Here is a 27129-nt window from a genome sequence, read left to right as displayed (position 1 = left end):
TCCTGTGGCACGCGTTACAGTCAGCTGATCCCTGTGGCACTCGTTACAGTTCGCTGATTCCTGTGGTACTCATTACAGTTCGCTGATTCCTGTGGCACTCGTTACAGTTAGCTGAATCCTGTGGCACCCGTTACCGGTAGCTGATCCTTGTGACATTCATTACAGTTAGCTGACTCCTGTGTTACTCGTTACAGTCAGCTGATCCCTGTGGCACTCGTTACAGTTTGCAGATTCCTGTACCCCTCGTTACAGGTCGCTGATTCCTGTAGCACTCGTTACAGTCAGCTGATCCCTGTGGCACTCGTTACAGTTAGCTGACTCCTGTGGCACTCATTACAGTTAGCTGATTCCTGTGGCACTCGTTACAGTTTGCTGATTCCTGTGGCATTGTTACAGTTAGCCGATTCCTGTGGCACTTGTTACAGTTAGCTGATTCCCGTGGCACTTGTTACAGTTAGCCGATTCCTGTGGCATTGTTACAGTTAGCCGATTCCTGTGGCACTCTTTACAGTTAGCTGATTCCTGTTGCACCCGTTACAGTAAGCTGATTCCTGTGGTACTCATTACAGTTTGCTGATTGCTGTGGCACTCGTTACAGTTAGCTGATTCCTGTGGCACCCATTACAGTTAGCTGATCCCTGTGGCACCCGTTACAATTCGCTGATTCGTGTGGCACTCATTACAGTTAGCTGTTTCCTGTGGCACTAATTACAGTTTGCTGATTTCTGTGGCACTTGTTACATTTCGCTGATTCCTGTGGTATTTGTTACAGTTAGCTGATGCCTTTGGCGCTCATTACAGCTGGCTGATTCCTCTGGCACCCGCTGCAGTTAGCTGATTCCTCTGGCACCCGTTACAGTTAGCTGATTCCTGTGGCACTCGTTACAGTTAGCTGATTCCTGGGGCACCCGTTACAGTTAGCTGATTACTGTGGCTCCCGTTACAGTTAGCTGATTCCTGTGGCACTCGTTACAGTTAGCTGATTCCTGGGGCACCCGTTACAGTTAGCTGATTCCTGTGGCACCCATTACAGTTAGCTGATTCCTGTGGCACTCGTTACAGTTAGCTGATTTCTGTGGCCCTCGTTACAGTTAGCTGATTCCTGTGGCACCTGTTACAGTTAGCTGATTCCTGTGACACTCATTACAGTTAGCTGACTCCTGTGGCACCCGTTACAGTCAGCTGATCCCTGTGGCACTCGTTACAGTTTGCAGATTCCTGTGGCCCTCGTTACAGTTAGCTGATTCCTGTGGCACTCATTACAGTTAGCTGATTCCTGTGGCACTCGTTGCAGTCAGCTGATCCCTGTGGCACTCATTACAGTTCGCTGATTCCTGTGGTACTCATTACAGTTCGCTGATTCCTGTGGCACTCGTTACAGTTAGCTGATTCCTGTAGCACCCGTTACCGGCAGCTGATCCTTGTGACATTCATTACAGTTAGCTGACTACTGTGGCCCTCGTTACAGTTAGCTGATTCCTGTGGCACCCGTTACAGTTAGCTGGTTCCTGTGGCACCCGTACGGTATGCTGATTCCTGTGGCACCCGTTACAGTTAGCAGATCCCTTTGGCACCCGTTACAATTCGCTGATTCCTGTGGCACTCGTTACAATTAACTGATTCCTGTGACACTCGTTACAGTTAGCTGATTCCTGTGGCATTGTTACAGTTAGCCGATTCCTGTGGCACTTGTTACAGTTAGCTGATTCCCATGGCACTTGTTACAGTTAGCTGATTCCTGTGGCACCCGTTACAGTAAGCTGATTCCTGTGGCACTCATTACAGTTTGCTGATTCCTGTGGCACTCGTTACAGTTAGCTGACTCCTGTGGCACTCATTACAGTTTGCTGATTCCTGTCACACTCGTTCCAGTTTGCTGATTCCCGTGGCCCTCGTTATAGTTAGCTGAGTCCTGTGGGACCTGTTACAGTTCGCTGATTACTGTGGCACCTGTTACAGTTTGCTGATTCCTGTGGCACCCGTTACAGTAAGCTGATCCCTGTGGCAACCGTTACAATTCGCTGATTCCTGTGGCACTCGTTACAGTTAGCAGTTTCCCGTGGTACCCGTTACAGTTAGCTGATTCCTGCGGCACTCGTTACAGTTAGCTGATTCCTGTGGCCCTCGTTACAGTTAGCTGATTCCTGTGGCACTCGTTACAGTTTGCAGATTCCTGTGGCACCCGTTACCGTTAGCTGATTCCTGTGGCACTCTTTACAGTTAGCTGATCCTTGTGACATTCATTACAGTTAGCTGATTTCTGTGGCACTCGTTACAGTCGGCTGATCCCTGTGGCACTCGTTACAGTTTGCTGATTCCTGTGGTACTCATTACAGTTCGCTGTTTCCTGTGGCACTCATTACAGTTAGCTGATTCCTGGGGCACCCGTTACAGTTAGCTGATTCCTGTGGCTCCCGTTACAGTTAGCTGATTCCTGTGGCACTCGTTACAGTTAGCTGATTCCTGGGGCACCCGTTACAGTTAGCTGATTCCTGTGGCACCCATTACAGTTAGCTGATTCCTGTGGCACTCGTTACAGTTAGCTGATTTCTGTGGCCCTCGTTACAGTTAGCTGATTCCTGTGGCACCTGTTACAGTTAGCTGATTCCTGTGACACTCATTACAGTTAGCTGACTCCTGTGGCACCCGTTACAGTCAGCTGATCCCTGTGGCACTCGTTACAGTTTGCAGATTCCTGTGGCCCTCGTTACAGTTAGCTGATTCCTGTGGCTCTCATTACAGTTAGCTGATTCCTGTGGCACTCGTTGCAGTCAGCTGATCCCTGTGGCACTCATTACAGTTCGCTGATTCCTGTGGTACTCATTACAGTTCGCTGATTCCTGTGGCACTCGTTACAGTTAGCTGATTCCTGTAGCACCCGTTACCGGCAGCTGATCCTTGTGACATTCATTACAGTTAGCTGACTACTGTGGCCCTCGTTACAGTTAGCTGATTCCTGTGGCACCCGTTACAGTTAGCTGGTTCCTGTGGCACCCGTACGGTATGCTGATTCCTGTGGCACCCGTTACAGTTAGCAGATCCCTTAGGCACCCGTTACAATTCGCTGATTCCTGTGGCACTCGTTACAATTAACTGATTCCTGTGACACTCGTTACAGTTAGCTGATTCCTGTGGCATTGTTACAGTTAGCCGATTCCTGTGGCACTTGTTACAGTTAGCTGATTCCCGTGGCACTTGTTACAGTTAGCTGATTCCTGTGGCACCCGTTACAGTAAGCTGATTCCTGTGGCACTCATTACAGTTTGCTGATTCCTGTGGCACTCGTTACAGTTAGCTGACTCCTGTGGCACTCATTACAGTTTGCTGATTCCTGTGGCACTCGTTACAGTTAGCAGTTTCCCTTGGTACCCGTTACAGTTAGCTGATTCCTGCGGCACTCGTTACAGTTAGCTGATTCCTGTGGCCCTCGTTACAGTTAGCTGATTCCTGTGGCACCCGTTACAGTTAGCTGATTCCTGTGGCACCCGTGCGGTATGCTGATTCCTGTGACACTTGTTACAGTTGGCTGATTCCCATGGCACTTGTTACAGTTCGCTGATTCCTGTGGCACCCGTTACAGTAAGCTGATTCCTGTGGCACTCATTACAGTTTGCTGATTCCTGTGGCACTCGTTACAGTTTGCTGATTCCTGTGGCACCCATTACAGTTAGCTGATTCCTGTGGCATTGTTACATTTAGCTGATTCCTGAGGCACTTGTTACAGTTAGCTGATTCCTGTGGCACGAGTTACAGCTTGCTGATTCCTGTGGCACTCGTTACAGTTAGCTGATTCCTGTGGCACTCGTTACAGTTAGCTGATTCCTGTGGCACTCATTACAGTTAACTGATACCTGTGGCACTCGTTACAGTTAGCTGATTACTGTGGCATTCATTTATTCGCTGATTCCTGTGGCACTCATTACAGTTAGCTGATTCCTGTGGCACCCGTTACAATTAGCTGATTTCTGTGGCACTTGTTACATTTAGCTGATGCCTTTGGCGCTCATTACAGTTAGCTGATTCCTCTGGCACCCATTACAGTTTGCTGATTCCTGTGGCACTCGTTACAGTTAGCTGATGCCTTTGGCGCTCATTACAGTTCGCTGATTCCTCTGGCACCCGTTACAGTTTGCTGATTCCTGTGGCACTTATTATTGTTAGCTGATTCCTGTGGCCCTCGTTACAGTTCGCTGATTCCTGTGGCACCCGTTACAGTTCGCTGATTCCTGTGGCACCCGTTACAGTTAGCTGATTCCTCTGGCACTTGTTACAGTCTGCTGATTCCTGTAGCGCTCGTTCCAGTTTGATGATTCCTGTGGCACCCGTTACAGTTTGCTGATTCCTGTGGCACTTGTTACAGTTAGCTGATCCCTGTGGCACCCGTTACAATTCGCTGATTCCTTTGGCACTCGTTACAGTTAGCTGATTCCTGCGGCACTCGTTACAGTTAGCTGATTCCTGTTGCCCTCGTTACAGTTTGCTGATTCCTGTGGCCCTCGTTACAGTAAGCTGATTCCTGTGGCACCCGTTACAGTTAGCTGATCCCTTTGGCACCTGTTACAATTCGCTGATTCCTGTGGCACACATTACAATTAACTGATTCCTGTGACACTTGTTACAGTTAGCTGATTCCTGTGGCACTAGTTACAGTTAGCTGATTCCCATGGCACTTGTTACAGTTAGCTGATTCCTGTGGCACTCGTTACAGTTCGCTGATTCCTGTGGCACCCGTTACCGTTCGCTGATTCCTGTGGCACCCGTTACAGTTAGCTGATTCCTGTGGCACTCATTACAGTCAGCTGATCCCTGTGGCCCTCGTTACAGTTAGCTGATTCCTGTGGCACTCGTTACAGTTAGCTGATTCCTGTAGCCCTCGTTACAGTTAGCTGATTCCTGTGGTACGAGTTACAATTAGCTGATTCCTGTGGCATTCATTTGTTCGCTGATTCCTGTGGCACTCGTCAAAGTTAGCTGATCCCTGTGGCCCTCGTTACAGTTAGCTGATTCCTGTGGCACCCGTTACAGTTAGCTGATTCCTGTGGCACTCATTACAGTCAACTGATTCCTGTGGCACTCGTTACAGTTAGCTGATTCCTGTGGCACTCATTACAGTTTGCAGATTCCTGTGGCATTCGTTACAGATCGCTGATTACTGTGATACGCATTACAGTTCGCTGATTCCTGTGGCACTCATTACAGTTAGCTGATTCCTGTGGCACTCGTTACAGTCAGCTGATCCCTGTGGCACTCGTTACAGTTTGCAGATTCCTGTCGCCCTCGTTACAGTTAGCTGATTCCTGTGGCACTCATTACAGTTAGCTGATTCCTGTGGCACGCGTTACAGTCAGCTGATCCCTGTGGCACTCGTTACAGTTCGCTGATTCCTGTGGTACTCATTACAGTTCGCTGATTCCTGTGGCACTCGTTACAGTTAGCTGAATCCTGTGGCACCCGTTACCGGTAGCTGATCCTTGTGACATTCATTACAGTTAGCTGACTCCTGTGTTACTCGTTACAGTCAGCTGATCCCTGTGGCACTCGTTACAGTTTGCAGATTCCTGTACCCCTCGTTACAGGTCGCTGATTCCTGTAGCACTCGTTACAGTCAGCTGATCCCTGTGGCACTCGTTACAGTTAGCTGACTCCTGTGGCACTCATTACAGTTAGCTGATTCCTGTGGCACTCGTTACAGTTTGCTGATTCCTGTGGCATTGTTACAGTTAGCCGATTCCTGTGGCACTTGTTACAGTTAGCTGATTCCCGTGGCACTTGTTACAGTTAGCCGATTCCTGTGGCATTGTTACAGTTAGCCGATTCCTGTGGCACTCTTTACAGTTAGCTGATTCCTGTTGCACCCGTTACAGTAAGCTGATTCCTGTGGTACTCATTACAGTTTGCTGATTGCTGTGGCACTCGTTACAGTTAGCTGATTCCTGTGGCACCCATTACAGTTAGCTGATCCCTGTGGCACCCGTTACAATTCGCTGATTCGTGTGGCACTCATTACAGTTAGCTGTTTCCTGTGGCACTAATTACAGTTTGCTGATTTCTGTGGCACTTGTTACATTTCGCTGATTCCTGTGGTATTTGTTACAGTTAGCTGATGCCTTTGGCGCTCATTACAGCTGGCTGATTCCTCTGGCACCCGCTGCAGTTAGCTGATTCCTCTGGCACCCGTTACAGTTAGCTGATTCCTGTGGCACTCGTTACAGTTAGCTGATTCCTGTGGCCCTCGTTACAGTTAGCTGATTCCTGTGGCACCCGTTACAGTTAGCTGATTCCTGTGGCACTCTTTACAGTTAGCTGATTCCTGTGACACTCGTTACAGTTAGCTGATTCCTGTGGCACTCGTTACAGTTTGCAGATTCCTGTGGCACCCGTTACCGTTAGCTGATTCCTGTGGCACTCTTTACAGTTAGCTGATCCTTGTGACATTCATTACAGTTAGCTGATTCCTGTGGCACTCGTTACAGTCGGCTGATCCCTGTGGCACTCGTTACAGTTTGCTGATTCCTGTGGTACTCATTACAGTTCGCTGTTTCCTGTGGCACTCATTACAGTTAGCTGATTCCTGGGGCACCCGTTACAGTTAGCTGATTCCTGTGGCTCCCGTTACAGTTAGCTGATTCCTGTGGCACTCGTTACAGTTAGCTGATTCCTGGGGCACCCGTTACAGTTAGCTGATTCCTGTGGCACCCATTACAGTTAGCTGATTCCTGTGGCACCCGTTACAGTTAGCTGATTTCTGTGGCCCTCGTTACAGTTAGCTGATTCCTGTGGCACCTGTTACAGTTAGCTGATTCCTGTGACACTCATTACAGTTAGCTGACTCCTGTGGCACCCGTTACAGTCAGCTGATCCCTGTGGCACTCGTTACAGCTTGCAGATTCCTGTGGCCCTCGTTACAGTTAGCTGATTCCTGTGGCACTCATTACAGTTAGCTGATTTATGTGGCACTCCTTGCAGTCAGCTGATCCCTGTGGCACTCATTACAGTTCGCTGATTCCTGTGGTACTCATTACAGTTCGCTGATTCCTGTGGCACTCGTTACAGTTAGCTGATTGCTGTAGCACCCGTTACCGGCAGCTGATCCTTGTGACATTCATTACAGTTAGCTGACTACTGTGGCCCTCGTTACAGTTAGCTGATTCCTGTGGCACCCGTTACAGTTAGCTGGTTCCTGTGGCACCCGTACGGTATGCTGATTCCTGTGGCACCCGTTACAGTTAGCAGATCCCTTTGGCACCCGTTACAATTCGCTGATTCCTGTGGCACTCGTTACAATTAACTGATTCCTGTGACACTCGTTACAGTTAGCTGATTCCTGTGGCATTGTTACAGTTAGCCGATTCCTGTGGCACTTGTTACAGTTAGCTGATTCCCGTGGCACTTGTTACAGTTAGCTGATTCCTGTGGCACCCGTTACAGTAAGCTTATTCCTGTGGCACTCATTACAGTTAGCTGATTCCTGTGGCACCCGTTACAGTAAGCTGACTCCTGTGGCACTCATTACAGTTTGCTGATTCCTGTGGCACTCTTTACAGTTAGCTGACTCCTGTGGCACTCATTACAGTTTGCTGATTCCTGTCGCACTCGTTCCAGTTTGCTGATTCCCGTGGCCCTCGTTATAGTTAGCTGAGTCCTGTGGGACCCGTTACAGTTCGCTGATTACTGTGGCACCTGTTACAGTTTGCTGATTCCTGTGGCACCCGTTACAGTAAGCTGATCCCTGTGGCAACCGTTACAATTCGCTGATTCCTGTGGCACTCGTTACAGTTAGCAGTTTCCCGTGGTACCCGTTACAGTTAGCTGATTCCTGCGGCACTCGTTACAGTTAGCTGATTCCTGTGGCCCTCGTTACAGTTAGCTGATTCCTGTGGCACTCGTTACAGTTTGCAGATTCCTGTGGCACCCGTTACCGTTAGCTGATTCCTGTGGCACTCTTTACAGTTAGCTGATCCTTGTGACATTCATTACAGTTAGCTGATTTCTGTGGCACTCGTTACAGTCGGCTGATCCCTGTGGCACTCGTTACAGTTTGCTGATTCCTGTGGTACTCATTACAGTTCGCTGTTTCCTGTGGCACTCATTACAGTTAGCTGATTCCTGGGGCACCCGTTACAGTTAGCTGATTCCTGTGGCTCCCGTTACAGTTAGCTGATTCCTGTGGCACTCGTTACAGTTAGCTGATTCCTGGGGCACCCGTTACAGTTAGCTGATTCCTGTGGCACCCATTACAGTTAGCTGATTCCTGTGGCACTCGTTACAGTTAGCTGATTTCTGTGGCCCTCGTTACAGTTAGCTGATTCCTGTGGCACCTGTTACAGTTAGCTGATTCCTGTGACACTCATTACAGTTAGCTGACTCCTGTGGCACCCGTTACAGTCAGCTGATCCCTGTGGCACTCGTTACAGTTTGCAGATTCCTGTGCCCCTCGTTACAGTTAGCTGATTCCTGTGGCACTCATTACAGTTAGCTGATTCCTGTGGCACTCGTTGCAGTCAGCTGATCCCTGTGGCACTCATTACAGTTCGCTGATTCCTGTGGTACTCATTACAGTTAGCTGACTACTGTGGCCCTCGTTACAGTTAGCTGATTCCTGTGGCACCCGTTACAGTTAGCTGGTTCCTGTGGCACCCGTACGGTATGCTGATTCCTGTGGCACCCGTTACAGTTAGCAGATCCCTTTGGCACCCGTTACAATTCGCTGATTCCTGTGGCACTCGTTACAATTAACTGATTCCTGTGACACTCGTTACAGTTAGCTGATTCCTGTGGCATTGTTACAGTTAGCCGATTCCTGTGGCACTTGTTACAGTTAGCTGATTCCCGTGGCACTTGTTACAGTTAGCTGATTCCTGTGGCACCCGTTAAAGTAAGCTGATTCCTGTGGCACTCATTACAGTTTGCTGATTCCTGTGGCACTCGTTACAGTTAGCTGACTCCTGTGGCACTCATTAAAGTTTGCTGATTCCTGTGGCACTCGTTACAGTTAGCAGTTTCCCGTGGTACCCGTTACAGTTAGCTGATTCCTGCGGCACTCGTTACAGTTAGCTGATTCCTGTGGCCCTCGTTACAGTTAGCTGATTCCTGTGGCACCCGTTACAGTTAGCTGATTCCTGTGGCACCCGTGCGGTATGCTGATTCCTGTGACACTTGTTACAGTTGGCTGATTCCCATGCCATTTGTTACAGTTCGCTGATTCCTGTGGCACCCGTTACAGTAAGCTGATTCCTGTGGCACTCATTACAGTTTGCTGATTCCTGTGGCACTCGTTACAGTTTGCTGATTCCTGTGGCACCCATTACAGTTAGCTGATTCCTGTGGCATTGTTACATTTAGCTGATTCCTGAGGCACTTGTTACAGTTAGCTGATTCCTGTGGCACGAGTTACAGCTTGCTGATTCCTGTGGCACTCGTTACAGTTAGCTGATTCCTGTGGCACTCGTTACAGTTAGCTGATTCCTGTGGCACTCATTACAGTTAGCTGATTCCTGTGGCACCCGTTACAGTTAGCTGATCCCTGTGGCACTCGTTACAGTTAGCTGATTCCTGTGGCACTCATTACAGTTAACTGATACCTGTGGCACTCGTTACAGTTAGCTGATTCCTGTGGCATTCATTTATTCGCTGATTCCTGTGGCACTCATTACAGTTAGCTGATTCCTGTGGCACCCGTTACAATTAGCTGATTTCTGTGGCACTTGTTACATTTAGCTGATGCCTTTGGCGCTCATTACAGTTAGCTGATTCCTCTGGCACCCGTTACAGTTTGCTGATTCCTGTGGCACTCGTTACAGTTAGCTGATGCCTTTGGCGCTCATTACAGTTAGCTGATTACTCTGGCACCCGTTACAGTTTGCTGATTCCTGTGGCACTTATTAATGTTAGCTGATTCCTGTGGCCCTCGTTACAGTTCGCTGATTCCTGTGGCACCTGTTACAGTTCGCTGATTCCTGTGGCACCCGTTACAGTTAGCTGATTCCTCTGGCACTTGTTACAGTCTGCTGATTCCTGTAGCGCTCGTTCCAGTTTGATGATTCCTGTGGCACCCGTTACAGTTTGCTGATTCCTGTGGCACTTGTTACAGTTAGCTGATCCCTGTGGCACCCGTTACAATTCGCTGATTCCTGTGGCACTCGTTACAGTCAGCTGATCCCTGTGGCACTCGTTACAGTTTGCAGATTCCTGTGGCCCTCGTTACAGTTAGCTGATTCCTGTGGCACTCATTACAGTTAGCTGATTTATGTGGCACTCGTTGCAGTCAGCTGATCCCTGTGGCACTCATTACAGTTCGCTGATTCCTGTGGTACTCATTACAGTTCGCTGATTCCTGTGGCACTCGTTACAGTTAGCTGATTCCTGTAGCACCCGTTACCGGCAGCTGATCCTTGTGACATTCATTACAGTTAGCTGACTACTGTGGCCCTCGTTACAGTTAGCTGATTCCTGTGGCACCCGTTACAGTTAGCTGGTTCCTGTGGCACCCGTACGGTATGCTGATTCCTGTGGCACCCGTTACAGTTAGCAGATCCCTTTGGCACCCGTTACAATTCGCTGATTCCTGTGGCACTCGTTACAATTAACTGATTCCTGTGACACTCGTTACAGTTAGCTGATTCCTGTGGCATTGTTACAGTTAGCCGATTCCTGTGGCACTTGTTACAGTTAGCTGATTCCCGTGGCACTTGTTACAGTTAGCTGATTCCTGTGGCACCCGTTACAGTAAGCTGATTCCTGTGGCACTCATTACAGTTTGCTGATTCCTGTGGTACTCATTACAGTTCGCTGATTCCTGTGGCACTCGTTACAGTTAGCTGATTCCTGTAGCACCCGTTACCGGCAGCTGATCCTTGTGACATTCATTACAGTTAGCTGACTACTGTGGCCCTCGTTACAGTTAGCTGATTCCTGTGGCACCCGTTACAGTTAGCTGGTTCCTGTGGCACCCGTACGGTATGCTGATTCCTGTGGCACCCGTTACAGTTAGCAGATCCCTTTGGCACCCGTTACAATTCGCTGATTCCTGTGGCACTCGTTACAATTAACTGATTCCTGTGACACTCGTTACAGTTAGCTGATTCCTGTGGCATTGTTACAGTTAGCCGATTCCTGTGGCACTTGTTACAGTTAGCTGATTCCCGTGGCACTTGTTACAGTTAGCTGATTCCTGTGGCACCCGTTACAGTAAGCTGATTCCTGTGGCACTCATTACAGTTTGCTGATTCCTGTGGCACTCGTTACAGTTAGCTGACTCCTGTGGCACTCATTACAGTTTGCTGATTCCTGTCGCACTCGTTCCAGTTTGCTGATTCCCGTGGCCCTCGTTATAGTTAGCTGAGTCCTATGGGACCCGTTACAGTTCGCTGATTACTGTGGCACCTGTTACAGTTTGCTGATTCCTGTGGCACCCGTTACAGTAAGCTGATCCCTGTGGCAACCGTTACAATTCGCTGATTCCTGTGGCACTCGTTACAGTTAGCAGTTTCCCGTGGTACCCGTTACAGTTAGCTGATTCCTGCGGCACTCGTTACAGTTAGCTGATTCCTGTGGCCCTCGTTACAGTTAGCTGATTCCTGTGGCACTCGTTACAGTTAGCTGATTCCTGTGGCCCTCGTTACAGTTAGCTGATTCCTGTGGCACTCGTTACAGTTTGCAGATTCCTGTGGCACCCGTTACCGTTAGCTGATTCCTGTGGCACTCTTTACAGTTAGCTGATCCTTGTGACATTCATTACAGTTAGCTGATTTCTGTGGCACTCGTTACAGTCGGCTGATCCCTGTGGCACTCGTTACAGTTTGCTGATTCCTGTGGTACTCATTACAGTTCGCTGTTTCCTGTGGCACTCATTACAGTTAGCTGATTCCTGGGGCACCCATTACAGTTAGCTGATTCCTGTGGCTCCCGTTACAGTTAGCTGATTCCTGTGGCACTCGTTACAGTTAGCTGATTCCTGGGGCAGCCGTTACAGTTAGCTGATTCCTGTGGCACCCATGACAGTTAGCTGATTCCTGTGGCATTCGTTACAGTTAGCTGATTTCTGTGGCCCTCGTTACAGTTAGCTGATTCCTGTGGCACCTGTTACAGTTAGCTGATTCCTGTGACACTCATTACAGTTAGCTGACTCCTGTGGCCCTCGTTACAGTTAGCTGATTCCTGTGGCACTCATTACAGTTAGCTGATTCCTGTGGCACTCGTTGCAGTCAGCTGATCCCTGTGGCACTCATTACAGTTCGCTGATTCCTGTGGTACTCATTACAGTTCGCTGATTCCTGTGGCACTCGTTACAGTTAGCTGATTCCTGTAGCACCCGTTACCGGCAGCTGATCCTTGTGACATTCATTACAGTTAGCTGACTACTGTGGCCCTCATAGAACATAGAACATAGAACAATACAGCGCAGTACAGGCCCTTCGGCCCACGATGTTGCACCGAAACAAAAGCCATCTAACCTACACTATGCCATTATCATCCATATGTTTATCCAATAAACTTTTAAATGCCCTCAATGTTGGCGAGTTCACTACTGTAGCAGGTAGGGCATTCCACGGCCTCACTACTCTTTGCGTAAAGAACCTACCTCTGACCTCTGTCCTATATCTATTACCCCTCAGTTTAAAGTTATGTCCCCTCGTGCCAGCCATATCCATCCGCGGGAGAAGGCTCTCACTGTCCACCCTATCCAACCCCCTGATCATTTTGTATGCCTCTATTAATTCTCCTCTTAGCCTTCTTCTCTCCAACGAAAACAACCTCAAGTCCGTCAGCCTTTCCTCATAAGATTTTCCCTCCATACCAGGCAACATCCTGGTAAATCTCCTCTGCACCCGCTCCAAAGCCTCCACGTCCTTCCTATAATGCGGTGACCAGAACTGTACGCAATACTCCAAATGCGGCCGGACCAGAGTTCTGTACAGCTGCAACATGACCTCTCGACTCCGGAACTCAATCCCTCTACCAATAAAGGCCAACACTCCATAGGCCTTCTTCACAACCCTATCAACCTGGGTGGCAACTTTCAGGGATCTATGTACATGGACACCTAGATCCCTCTGCTCAGCCACACTTTCAAGAACTTTACCATTAGCCAAATATTCCGCATTCCTGTTATTCCTTCCAAAGTGAATCACCTCACACTTCTCTACATTAAACTCCATTTGCCACCTCTCAGCCCAGCTCTGCAGCTTATCTATATCCCTCTGTAACCTGCTACATCCTTCCACACTATCGACAACACCACCGACTTTAGTATCATCTGCAAATTTACTCACCCACCCTTCTGTGCCTTCCTCTAGGTCATTGATAAAAATGACAAACAGCAACGGCCCCAGAACAGATCCTTGTGGTACTCCACTTGTGACTGTACTCCATTCTGAACATTTCCCATCAACCACCACCCTCTGTCTTCTTTCAGCTAGCCAATTTCTGATCCACATCTCTAAATCACCCTCAATCCCCAGCCTCCGTATTTTTTGCAATAGCCTACCGTGGGGAACCTTATCAAACGCTTTGCTGAAATCCATATACACCACATCAACTGCTCTACCCTCGTCTACCTGTTCAGTCACCTTCTCAAAGAACTCAATAAGGTTTGTGAGGCATGACCTACCCTTCACAAAGCCATGCTGACTATCCCTGATCATATCATTCCTATCTAGATGATTATAAATCTTGTCCCTTATAATCCCCTCCAAGACTTTACCCACTACAGACGTGAGGCTCACCGGTCTATAGTTGCCGGGGTTGTCTCTGCTCCCCTTTTTGAACAAAGGGACCACATTTGCTGTCCTCCAGTCCTCTGGCACTATTCCTGTAGCCAATGATGACATAAAAATCAAAGCCAAAGGTCCAGCAATCTCTTCCCTGGCCTCCCATAGAATCCTAGGATAAATCCCATCAGGTCCCGGGGACTTATCTATTTTCAGCCTGTCCAGAATTGCCAACACCTCTTCCCTACGTACCTCAATGCCATCTATTCTATTAGCCTGGGACTCAGCATTCTCCTCCACAACATTATCTTTTTCCTGAGTGAATACTGACGAAAAATATTCATTTAGTATCTCGCCTATCTCTTCAGACTCCACACACAATTTCCCATCCCTGTCCTTGACTGGTCCTACTCTTTCCCTAGTCATTCGCTTATTCCTGACATACCTATAGAAAGCTTTTGGGTTTTCCTTGATCCTTCCTGCCAAATACTTCTCATGTCCCCTCCTTGCTCGTCTTAGCTCTCTCTTTAGATCCTTCCTCGCTACCTTGTAACTATCCATCGCCCCAACCGAAACTTCACACTTCATCTTCACATAGGCCTCCTTCTTCCTCTTAACAAGAGATTCCACTTCCCTGGTAAACCACGGTTCCCTCGCTCGACGCCTTCCTCCCTGTCTGACCGGTACATACTTATCAAGAACACGCAGTAGCTGATCCTTGAACAAGCCCCACTTATCCAGTGTGCCCAACACTTGCAGCCTACTTCTCCACCTTATCCCCCCCAAGTCACGTCTAATGGCATCATAATTGCCCTTCCCCCAGCTATAACTCTTGCCCTGCGGTGTATACTTATCCCTTTCCATCATTAACGTAAACGTCACCGAATTGTGGTCACTGTCCCCAAAGTGCTCTCCTACCTCCAAATCCAACACCTGGCCTGGTTCATTACCCAAAACCAAATCCAACGTGGCCTCGCCTCTTGTTGGCCTGTCAACATATTGTTTCAGGAAACCCTCCTGCACACACTGTACAAAAAACGACCCATCTATTGTACTCAAACTATATCTTTTCCAGTCAATATTTGGAAAGTTAAAGTCTCCCATAATAACTACCCTGTTACTTTCGCTCATATCCAGAATCATCTTCGCCATCCTTTCCTCTACATCCCTAGAACTATTAGGAGGCCTATAAAAAACTCCCAACAGGGTGACCTCTCCTTTCCTGTTTCTAACTTCAGCCAATACTACCTCGGAAGAAGAGTCCCCATCTAGCATCCTCTCCGCCACCGTAATACTGCTCTTGACTAGCAGCGCCACACCTCCCCCTCTTTTGCCTCCTTCTCTGAGCTTACTAAAACACCTAAACCCCGGAACCTGCAACATCCATTCCTGTCCCTGCTCTATCCATGTCTCCGAAATGGCCACAACATCGAAGTCCCAGGTACCAACCCACGCTGCCAGTTCCCCTACCTTGTTTCGTATACTCCTGGCATTGAAGTAGACACACTTCAAACCACCTACCTGAACGCTGGCCCCCTCCTGCGACGTCAAATCTGTGCTCCTGACCTCTATACTCTCATTCTCCCTTACCCTAAAACTACAATCCAGGTTCCCATGCCCCTGCTGCATTAGTTTAAACCCCCCCAAAGAGCACTAACAAATCTCCCCCCCAGGATAGTTGTGCCCCTCAGGTTCAGATGTAGACCATCCTGTCTGTAGAGGTCCCACCTTCCCCAGAAAGAGCCCCAGTTATCCAAAAATCTGAAACCCTCCCGCCTGCACCATCCCTGTAGCCACGTGTTTAAATGCTCTCTCTCCCTATTCCTCATCTCACTATCACGTGGCACGGGCAACAACCCAGAGATAACAACTCTGTTTGTTCTAGTTCTGAGCTTCCATCCTAGCTCCCTGAAAGCCTGCCTGACATCCTTGTCCCCTTTCCTACCTATGTCGTTGGTGCCAATGTGGACCACGACTTGGGGCTGCTCCCCCTCCCCCCTAAGGACCCGGAAAACACGATCCGAGACATCACGTACCCTTGCACCTGGGAGGCAACATACCAAACGTGAGTCTCTCACGCTCCCACAAAATCTCCTATCTGTGCCCCTGACTATAGAGTCCCCAATTACTAATGCTCTGCTCCTCTCCCCCCTTCCCTTCTGAGCAACAGGGACAGACTCCGTGCCAGAGGCCCGTACCCCATGGCTTACCCCTGGTAAGTCCCCCCCCCCACAAGTATCCAAAGCAGTATACTTGTTTCTCAGGGGAACGACCGCAGGGGATCCCTGCACTGACTGTTTTTTCCCAGTCCCTCTTACAGTTACCCACCTATCTCCAATCTTTGGTGTAACTAATTCCCTGAAGCTGCTATCTATGACCCCTTCTGCCTCCCGAATGAAGCGAAGTTCTTCCAACTCCAGCTCCAGTTCCCTAACTCGGTCTTGGAGGAGCTGGAGATGGCAGCACTTCCTGCAGGTAAAATCAGCAGGGACACTAACTGCATCCCTCACCTCAAACATCCTGCAGGAGGAACATTGTACTCCCTTCCCTGCCATTCCTCTAACTTTCTACCAAGATCTGGCTAACAACTAAATTAAATTTTTATAAAAAATAATAATAATATAATAAAAATATGGTACTTACCTCAGACCAATGGGTTTTATTATTAGGTTAGAGGAGGAGGGCGGGTGGGAGACACTACACGTGTAGTGTCTCGGGTTTCCTCTCCACCAGAATTTATTGGTGAGGGTCTTCCCAGACGTCCGCGGGTCGACTTCCTGATCCCGCCTAAAAAACTAATTTAAAGAAAATTTAAACTAAATTACAGTTAGCTGATTCCTGTGGCACCCGTTACAATTAGCTGATTCCTGTGGCACTCGTTACAGTTAGCTGATGCCTTTGGCGCTCATTACAGTTAGCTGATTCCTCTGGCACCCGTTACAGTTAGCTGATTCCTGTGGCACCCGTTACAGTTAGCTGGTTCCTGTGGCACCCGTACGGTATGCTGATTCCTGTGGCACCCGTTACAGTTAGCAGATCCCTTTGGCACCCGTTACAATTCGCTGATTCCTGTGGCACTCGTTACAATTAACTGATTCCTGTGACACTCGTTACAGTTAGCTGATTCCTGTGGCATTGTTACAGTTAGCCGATTCCTGTGGCACTTGTTACAGTTAGCTGATTCCCGTGGCACTTGTTACAGTTAGCTGATTCCTGTGGCACCCGTTAAAGTAAGCTGATTCCTGTGGCACTCATTACAGTTTGCTGATTCCTGTGGCACTCGTTACAGTTAGCTGACTCCTGTGGCACTCATTACAGTTTGCTGATTCCTGTGGCACTCGTTACAGTTAGCAGTTTCCCGTGGTACCCGTTACAGTTAGCTGATTCCTGCGGCACTCGTTACCGTTAGCTGATTCCTGTGGCCCTCGTTACAGTTAGCTGATTCCTGTGGCACCCGTTACAGTTAGCTGATTCCTGTGGCACCCGTGCGGTATGCTGATTCCTGTGACACTTGTTACAGTTGGCTGATTCCCATGGCACTTGTTACAGTTCGCTGATTCCTGTGGCACCCGTTACAGTAAGCTGATTCCTGTGGCACTCATTACAGTTTGCTGATTCCTGTGGCACTCGTTACAGTTTGCTGATTCCTGTGGCACCCATTACAGTTAGCTGATTCCTGTGGCATTGTTACATTTAGCTGATTCCTGAGGCACTTGTTACAGTTAGCTGATTCCTGTGGCACGAGTTACAGCTTGCTGATTCCTGTGGCACTCGTTACAGTTAGCTGATTCCTGTGGCACTCGTTACAGTTTGCTGATTCCTGTGGCACTCATTACAGTTAGCTGATTCCTGTGGCACCCGTTACAGTTAGCTGATCCCTGTGGCACTCGTTACAGTTAGCTGATTCCTGTGGCACTCATTACAGTTAACTGATACCTGTGGCACTCGTTACAGTTAGCTGATTCCTGTGGCATTCATTTATTCGCTGATTCCTGTGGCACTCATTACAGTTAGCTGATTCCTGTGGCACCCGTTACAATTAGCTGATTTCTGTGGCACTTGCTACATTTAGCTGATGCCTTTGGCGCTCATTACAGTTAGCTGATTCCTTTGGCACCCGTTACAGTTTACTGATTCCTGTGGCACTCGTTACAGTTAGCTGATGCCTTTGGCGCTCATTACAGTTAGCTGATTCCTCTGGCACCCGTTACAGTTTGCTGATTCCTGTGGCACTTATTAATGTTAGCTGATTCCTGTGGCCCTCGTTACAGTTCGCTGATTCCTGTGGCACCTGTTACAGTTCGCTGATTCCTGTGGCACCCGTTACAGTTAGCTGATTCCTCTGGCACTTGTTACAGTCTGCTGATTCCTGTAGCGCTCGTTCCAGTTTGATGATTCCTGTGGCATCCGTTACAGTTTGCTGATTCCTGTGGCACTTGTTACAGTTAGCTGATCCCTGTGGCACCCGTTACAATTCGCTGATTCCTGTGGCACTCGTTACAGTCAGCTGATTCCTGCGGCACTCGTTACAGTTAGCTGATTCCTGTTGCCCTCGTTACAGTTAGCTGATTCCTGTGGCCCTCGTTACAGTAAGCTGATTCCTGTGGCACCCGTTACAGTTAGCTGATCCCTTTGGCACCTGTTACAATTCGCTGATTCCTGTGGCACACATTACAATTATCTGATTCCTGTGACACTTGTTACAGTTAGCTGATTCCTGTGGCACTAGTTACAGTTAGCTGATTCCCATGGCACTTGTTACAGTTAGCTGATTCCTGTGGCACTCGTTACAGTTCGCTGATTCCTGTGGCACCCGTTACCGTTCGCTGATTCCTGTGGCACCCGTTACAGTCAGCTGATCCCTGTGGCCCTCGTTACAGTTAGCTGATTCCTGTGGCACTCGTTACAGTTAGCTGATTCCTGTAGCCCTCGTTACAGTTAGCTGATTCCTGTGGTACGAGTTACAATTAGCTGATTCCTGTGGCATTCATTTGTTCGCTGATTCCTGTGGCACTCGTCAAAGTTAGCTGATCCCTGTGGCCCTCGTTACAGTTAGCTGATTCCTGTGGCACCCGTTACAGTTAGCTGATTCCTGTGGCACTCATTACAGTTAACTGATTCCTGTGGCACTCGTTACAGTTAGCTGATTCCTGTGGCACTCATTACAGTTAACTGATTTCTGTGGCACTCGTTACAGTTAGCTGATTCCTGTGGCATTCATTTGTTCGCTGATTCCTGTGGCACTCGTCAAAGTTAGCTGATCCCTGTTGTACCCGTTACAATTAGCTGATTTCTGTGGCATTTGTTACATTTAGCTGATGCCTTTGCCGCTCATTACAGTTAGCTGATTCCTCTGGCACCCGTTACAGTTTGCTGATTCCTGTGGCACTCGTTACAGTTAGCTGATGCCTTTGGCGCTCATTACAGTTAGCTGATTCCTCTGGCACCCGTTACAGTTTGCTGATTCCTGTGGCACTTATTACTGTTAGCTGATTCCTGTGGCCCTCGTTACAGTTCGCTGATTCCTGTGGCACCCGTTACAGTTCGCTGATTCCTGTGGCACCCGTTACAGTAAGCTGATTCCTGTGGCACTCATTACAGTTTGCTGATTCCTGTGGCACTCGTTACAGTTTGCTGATTCCTGTGGCACCCATTACAGTTAGCTGATTCCTGTGGCATTGTTACATTTAGCTGATTCCTGAGGCACTTGTTACAGTTAGCTGATTCCTGTGGCACGAGTTACAGCTTGCTGATTCCTGTGGCACTCGTTACAGTTAGCTGATTCCTGTGGCACTCGTTACAGTTAGCTGATTCCTGTGGCACTCATTACAGTTAGCTGATTCCTGTGGCACCCGTTACAGCTAGCTGATCCCTGTGGCACTCGTTACAGTTAGCTGATTCCTGTGGCACTCATTACAGTTAACTGATACCTGTGGCACTCGTTACAGTTAGCTGATTCCTGTGGCATTCATTTATTCGCTGATTCCTGTGGCACTCATTACAGTTAGCTGATTCCTGTGGCACCCGTTACAATTAGCTGATTTCTGTGGCACTTGTTACATTTAGCTGATGCCTTTGGCGCTCATTACAGTTAGCTGATTCCTGTGGCACCCGTTACAATTAGCTGATTCCTGTGGCACTCGTTACAGTTAGCTGATGCCTTTGGCGCTCATTACAGTTAGCTGATTCCTCTGGCACCCGTTACAGTTTGCTGATTCCTGTGGCACTTATTAATGTTAGCTGATTCCTGTGGCCCTCGTTACAGTTCGCTGATTCCTGTGGCACCCGTTACAGTTCGCTGATTCCTGTGGCACCCGTTACAGTTAGCTGATTCCTCTGGCACTTGTTACAGTCTGCTGATTCCTGTAGCGCTCGTTCCAGTTTGATGATTCCTGTGGCACCCGTTACAGTTTGCTGATTCCTGTGGCACTTGTTACAGTTAGCTGATCCCTGTGGCACCCGTTACAATTCGCTGATTCCTGTGGCACTCGTTACAGTTAGCTGATTCCTGCGGCACTCGTTACAGTTAGCTGATTCCTGTTGCCCTCGTTACAGTTAGCTGATTCCTGTGGCCCTCGTTACAGTAAGCTGATTCCTGTGGCACCCGTTACAGTTAGCTGATCCCTTTGGCACCTGTTCCAATTCGCTGATTCCTGTGGCACACATTACAATTAACTGATTCCTGTGACACTTGTTACAGTTAGCTGATTCCTGTGGCACTCGTTACAGTTAGCTGATTCCCATGGCACTTGTTACAGTTAGCTGATTCCTGTGGCACTCGTTACAGTTCGCTGATTCCTGTGGCACCCGTTACCGTTCGCTGATTCCTGTGGCACCCGTTACAGTTAGCTGATTCCTGTGGCACTCATTACAGTCAGCTGATCCCTGTGGCCCTCGTTACAGTTAGCTGATTCCTGTGGCACTCGTTACAGTTAGCTGATTCCTGTAGCCCTCGTTACAGTTAGCTGATTCCTGTGGTACGAGTTACAATTAGCTGATTCCTGTGGCATTCATTTGTTCGCTGATTCCTGTGGCACTCGTCAAAGTTAGCTGATCCCTGTGGCCCTCGTTACAGTTATCTGATTCCTGTGGCACCCGTTACAGTTAGCTGATTCCTGTGGCACTCATTACAGTTAACTGATTCCTGTGGCACTCGTTACAGTTAGCTGATTCCTGTGGCACTCATTACAGTTAACTGATTTTTGTGGCACTCGTTACAGTTAGCTGATTCCTGTGGTACGAGTTACAATTAGCTGATTCCTGTGGCATTCATTTGTTCGCTGATTCCTGTGGCACTCGTCAAAGTTAGCTGATCCCTGTTGTCCCCGTTACAATTAGCTGATTTCTGTGGCATTTGTTACATTTAGCTGATGCCTTTGGCGCTCATTACAGTTAGCTGATTCCTCTGGCACCCGTTACAGTTTGCTGATTCCTGTGGCACTCGTTACAGTTAGCTGATGCCTTTGGCGCTCATTACAGTTAGCTGATTCCTCTGGCACCCGTTACAGTTTGCTGATTCCTGTGGCACTTGTTACAGTCAGCTGATTCCTGTGGCCCTCGTTACAGTTCGCTGATTCCTGTGGCACCCGTTACAGTTCGCTGATTCCTGTGGCACCCGTTACAGTTAGCTGATTCCTCTGGCACTTGTTACAGTCAGCTGATTCCTGTGGCACTCGTTCCAGTTTGCTGATTCCTGTGGCACCCGTTACAGTAAGCTGATTCCTGTGGCATTTATTACAGTTTGTTGATTCCTGTGGCACCCGTTACAGTTAGCTGATTCCTGTGGCACTTATTACAGTTTGCTGATTCCTGTGGCACCCGTTACAGTTAGCTGACCTGAAAATCACCCTCGATACACAGTGTGTCAAAGGCTGCCTGGTTATCAAGGAAAGTCACTCTTACCTCATGTCAGGAATTTGGCTCTTTAGTCCATGTTTGGCCTTTTTGCAATGTTAAAAACATTAAGATGCAAGCTGTTGTGCAAGGTGAGATTTGAAAGTGAACTATGAAGTATGTGTTTTATTCAGGTGAGAAATCCTACACTTATCCAGTCACAGACAGCTCCGCAAACAGCTCTGACCGTCATTAATGCCCTGATGGATGAAGTATCAACAATAGCCAACAAGGTGCGAAACTACAACAGTTACCAAGATCGCTTCTGCAACTTGGAGAGCACAGGGAGCTCCAGTGTCAGCCATGTCGAGCCTGTACAGAAGTGTGGAGCGAAGAGCACTCAGGCAATAAATACAATCTTGTCTGAGACAGAATATGAGTTGATGTTGAGGAAACTGCTTTGGGAATCACAGGGTGAATGGGTAAAGCTGTATGCACATTGGACTGACACGTTGTTTGATGAACTGAATGTGGACGCAATCCAGAATGATGTCAACAGATTTACACAGACTATATACATGTTGGAAAAAGGTTTGTAACTCATGATTGTGCTGCTTGTTTGGACATTTATCCTCCTTTTGTTAAAGAATACCAGTGGCAAGGAGTAACGTTCTCTCAATACTCTGATCCACATTACTGTTTTGGTTTCGGGATCCATGGCGACCACTATCTCACCCATGTGGTCATTCTTCTCGCTCATGGGATGTGGGCATTGTTGTCTGAGCAGTGGCGCAGTGGCAATGTCGTTGGACCCTTAATCCAAAGACCCAGGCAGATGGTGGAATTTAAATTCAGTGAAAACAATCTGGAATTAAAAGTCTAATGATGACCAAGTATTAGAATCCCAAACCCAATGCCAACAGTGCCTTGGATACTGCACTGAAACCCCAATATTTCATTTTATTTTTGTCAGACTGTGAGGAAAGGGGCAGCACGGGGGCGCAGTGGTTAGCGCTGCTGCCTATGGCGCTGAGGACCCAGGTTCAATCCCGGTCCCCGGTCACTGTCCGTGTGGAGTTTGCACATTCTCCCTGTGCCTGCGTGGGTTTCACCCCCACAACCCAAAGATGTGCAGGTTCGGTGGATTGGCCACACTAAATTGCACTTTATTGGAAAAAAATAATTGGATACTCTAAATTGTAAAAAAAGACTGTGCGGAAAGAATAGTTCATTCCAGGAGTGATTGCACAAAGAAATAGTGATTTGGTATTTTAAAACAAAACTTTATTATTCTTTTAAAATTTAAAAAATTACATTTAGAGTACCCAATTCATTTTTTCCAATTAAGGGGCAATTTAGCGTGGCCAATCTACCTATCTTGCACATCTTTGGGTTGTGGGGTCGAAGCCCACGCAGACACAGGGAGAATGTGCAAACTCCATACAGACAGTGTCTAGAGCCGGGATTGAACCTGGGACTTCGGTGCTCTGAGACTGCAGTGCTACCACTGCGCTACAGTGCTGCCCTACAAAACTTTATTATTAATACATTATTAAATTATTTAACAACACACCCAAAAATAGCTTGCAATTACCCCTTAAACAACACTACTCAATACAGTAAATACAAGACTGGGAATTGATTGAAATAGAGGGATATGGTCTCCGGAAAGGTAGAGCTTTTTAGTTCAGAAAGGCAGCATGGTTGATGCAGGCTTGGAGGGCCAAAGGGCCTATCCCATGGCAGTGATTGTCTTTGTTCATTGTTCTAATACCCTTAATCACTATCTCTATTCCCAATTAAACACCAAGAAAGGAAAAACGTGCAGCTCTGAATTCATCCTACATCTCAATGGCACAGAGTAATACTTGCTTCCCAGAACAGATTTGGCTCCTGTTAGAACCCCTGTTGACTCTGGCTGGATGTCTTCATAAAGCTGTTTCAACTGGTTTGTTTCAGCTTCCCCCTTGTCCTCAGTGAAGTCTGCTCTGCTTTAAATACTATTACTCTTTTTTTAACTATCCCACTGGGAGCAAAACACTTTACTTGTGGTCTAAAGGGTTCGTAGATCAGAACTCAACTCAAAAACTTTGTCAAAATGTCTGAATACCTTAGCTCTAACCAGCAATGGCATCATTCCCGCAAGCTGAAAAATAATAAATGCCCAGGCTGAAAACATTAACTCTGTAGGGACTCCACCCCCCCCCCCACCCGAGTCAAACAACAGTGCATTAGCCCAGGCTGAAAACATTAACTCCACAGGGACTCCCCCTCGTCAAACAGCAGTGCATTAGCCCAAACTGAAAACATTAACTCCACAGGGATTCCCCCTAGTCAAACAACAATGCATTAGCACAGGCTGAAAACATTAACTCTGCAGAGATTCCCCCTAGACAAACAAAGGTGCATTAGCCCAGGCTGAAAACATTAACTCCACAGGGATTCCCCCTAGTCAAACAACAATGCATTAGCACAGGCTGAAAACATTAACTCTGCAGAGATTCCCCCTAGACAAACAAAGGTGCATTAGCCCAGGCTGAAAACATTAACTCCACAGGGATTCCCCCCCCCCCCCCCCAGTCAAACAACAGTGCTTTAGCCCAGGCTGAAAACATTAACTCTGCAGGGACCCCCTCCCCCAAAGTCAAACAACAGTGCATTAGCCCAGGCTGAAAACATTAACTCCACAGGGATTCCTGCCCCCCTTAGACAAATAACAGTGCATTAGCCCAGGCTGAAAACATTATCTCCACAGGGACTCCCCCTAGTCAAACAACAGTGCATTAGCCCTGGCTGAAAACATTAACTCTGCAGGGATTCCCCTTAGTCAAACAGCAGTGCATTAGCCCAGGCTGAAAACATTAACTCCACAGGGACTCCCCCTAGTCAAACAACAGTGCATTAGCCCAGGCTGAAAACATTAACTCCGCAGGGATTCCCCTTAGTCAAACAGCAGTGCATTAGCCCAGGCTGAAAACATTAACTCCGCAGGGATTCCCCCTAGTCAAACAAAAGTGCATTAGCCCAGGCTGAAAACATTAACTCCGCAGGGACTCCCCCCGAGACAAACAACAGTGCTTTAACCCAGGCTGAAAACATTAACTCTGCAGGGCTCACCCCCGAGTCAAACAATAGGACATTAGCCCAGGATGGAAACATTAACTCCACAGGGACTCCCCCTAGTCAAACAAAAGTCCATTAGCCCAGGCTGGAAACATTAACTCCACAGGGAGTCCCCCAGCTCAAACAACAGTGCATTAGCCCAGGCTGAAAACATTAACTCCGCAGGGATTCCCCCTAGTCAGACAACAGTGCATTAGCCCAGCCTGAAAACATTAACTCCACAGGGACTCCCCCTAGTCAAACAATAGTGCATTAGTACAGGCTGGAAACATTAACTCCGCAGGGACTTCCCCCGAGTCAAACAACAGTGTTTTAGCCCAGGCTGAAAACATTAACTCCGCAGGGACTCCCCCCGAGTCAAACAACAGTGCATTAGCCCAGGCTGAAAACATTAACTCTGCAGGGACTTCCCCCGAGTCAAACAACAGTGTTTTAGCCCAGGCTGAAAATATTAACCCCACAGGGCTCCCCCCTAGTCAAACAACAGTGCATTAGCCCAGGCTGAAAACATTAACTCTGGTCAATTTCACCGTCAGCTCCTAAAAGCTTTCTGGTCTTGCAAATCAAGGTTATTTTTAGAAACATGACTACTGTAATCAAACACACTCCAACCCCAGGCTTCTAACCCTTAAATGGCCAAATATTTATAATCCAATATATCTAAAATCCTGCTTTGGTCACACATGAAACCAATGAACCGACTCGGAAACGATAGTGCAAATGGCCCCCTTCTGAACTTTAAAATTTGATAATTCTGTCCCTGACATAATGGGGGGCTTTCAGCTCACAATTGCTATCAGCGACATGGGTGGAAAGTCTGGAGGGAATTGGGGAATGTGATTCTCTCCAAAAAGATAGCGTTATCCGATGTTCGCCCTCGTGGGTAACGGGCGGGAATCTCAATTAAATGTATTTTAATAAATTTTAATATTATTAACGGACCTCCCCACCATGTGACCCTCCTCACTAAATATTCATACTTATGTTGGCGAGGTTTACAACAGCTTTTTCAAAAAGGAGAAACATAAGAGCATATGAACTAGGAGCAGGAGTAGGCCATCTGACCCTTCGAGCCTGCTCTGCCATTCAATGAGACCATGGCTGATCTTTTGTGGACTCAGTTTGTCCACTTTCCCACCTGAACAACATAACCCTTTATTCCTTTATTCTTCAAAAAACAATCTATCTTTATCTTGAAAACATTCAATGAAGGAACCTGCAGCACGGTAGCATTGTGGATCGCACAATTGCTTCACAGCTCCAGGGTCCCAGGTTCGATTCCCGGCTTGGGTCACTGTCTGTGCGGAGTCTGCACATCCTCCCCGTGTGTGCATGGGTTTCCTCCGGGTGCTCCGGTTTCCTCCCACAGTCCAAAGATGTGCAGGTTAGGTGGATTGGCCATGATAAATTGCCCTTAGTGTCCAAAATTGCCCTTGGTGTTGGGTGGGGTTACTGGGTTATGGGGATAGAGTGGAGGTGTTGACCATGGGTAGGGTGCTTTTTCCAAGAGCTGGTGCAGACTCGATGGGCCGAATGGCCTCCTTCTGCACTGTAAACTCTATGATAAAACCTCAACTGCTTCACTGGGCAGGGAATTCCATAGATTCACAACCCTTTGGGTGAAGAAGTTCCTCCTAAGCTCAGTCCTAAATCTACTTCCCCTTATTTTGAGGCTATGTCACCTAGTTCTGCTTTCACCCACCAGTGGAAACAACCTCCCCGCATCTATCCTATCTATTCCCTTCATAATTTTATATGTTTCTATAAGATCCCTGATGCACAATCAATTACTCTCGAGACAAGGTGAGTCATAACTAATCGGCTTTAATCAGCTAGAACTGTACCCAGTAGCTTCGATACAGAAAGTGAAGGCTGCTGGGACGGCATTGGTTCTTATACCCCGCCTCTCAGGGCGGAGCTATGTACGTTAGCCAATGGTAGACTCCTAGGTCTAGCCAATGGGCATCCGCCTCTCAGGTACTGCAATACCTGGTATTACCACAGTCCCCCGCATCCTTCGAAATTCCAAATAGTATAATCCCAGTCTACTTAACCTCTCCTTGTAATCCAACCCTCTCAACTCTGGGATTAACCTAGTGAATCTCCAGCGCCAGTATGCCCTTGCTCAGGTAAGGAGACCAAAGCTGAACACAATACTCCAGGTGAGGCCTCACTCACACTTTATATAGTTGCAGCAGAACCTCTCTAGTCTTAAACTCCATCCCTCTAGCAATGAAGGACAAAACTCCATTTGCCTTCTTAATCACCTGTTGCACCTGTAAACCAACTTTTTGCGACTCATGCACTAGCACACCCAGGTCTCTCTGCACAGCAGCATGTTTTAATATTTTATCATTTAATAATCCCTTTTGTTGTTATTCATACCAAAATGCATAACTTCACATTTGTCAACATTGTATTCCATCTGCCAGACCCTAGCCCATTCACTTAACCTATCCAAATC

At 47.8% G+C, this 27129-nt stretch overlaps 1 protein-coding gene across 1 annotated transcript in view; it reads left to right on the top strand.

Moving 5' to 3' along the window:
• LOC140411509 (dynein axonemal heavy chain 6-like) overlaps window positions 1-27129 on the top strand; it is a 1703852-nt gene that overhangs the window by 490716 nt on the left and 1186007 nt on the right. Inside the window, exon 20 of the mRNA XM_072500595.1 lies at window positions 21737-22133. Within this exon, the coding sequence (XP_072356696.1) occupies window positions 21737-22133 (397 nt within the window). The remainder of the gene's footprint in view (window positions 1-21736; window positions 22134-27129) is intronic.

The sequence above is a fragment of the Scyliorhinus torazame genome, chromosome 4, assembly GCF_047496885.1.
Source record: "Scyliorhinus torazame isolate Kashiwa2021f chromosome 4, sScyTor2.1, whole genome shotgun sequence".
NCBI lineage: Eukaryota > Metazoa > Chordata > Chondrichthyes > Carcharhiniformes > Scyliorhinidae > Scyliorhinus > Scyliorhinus torazame.
The sequence above is the reverse complement of the archived record's forward strand: the minus strand, read 5'-3'. Positions and strand labels throughout refer to the sequence as shown.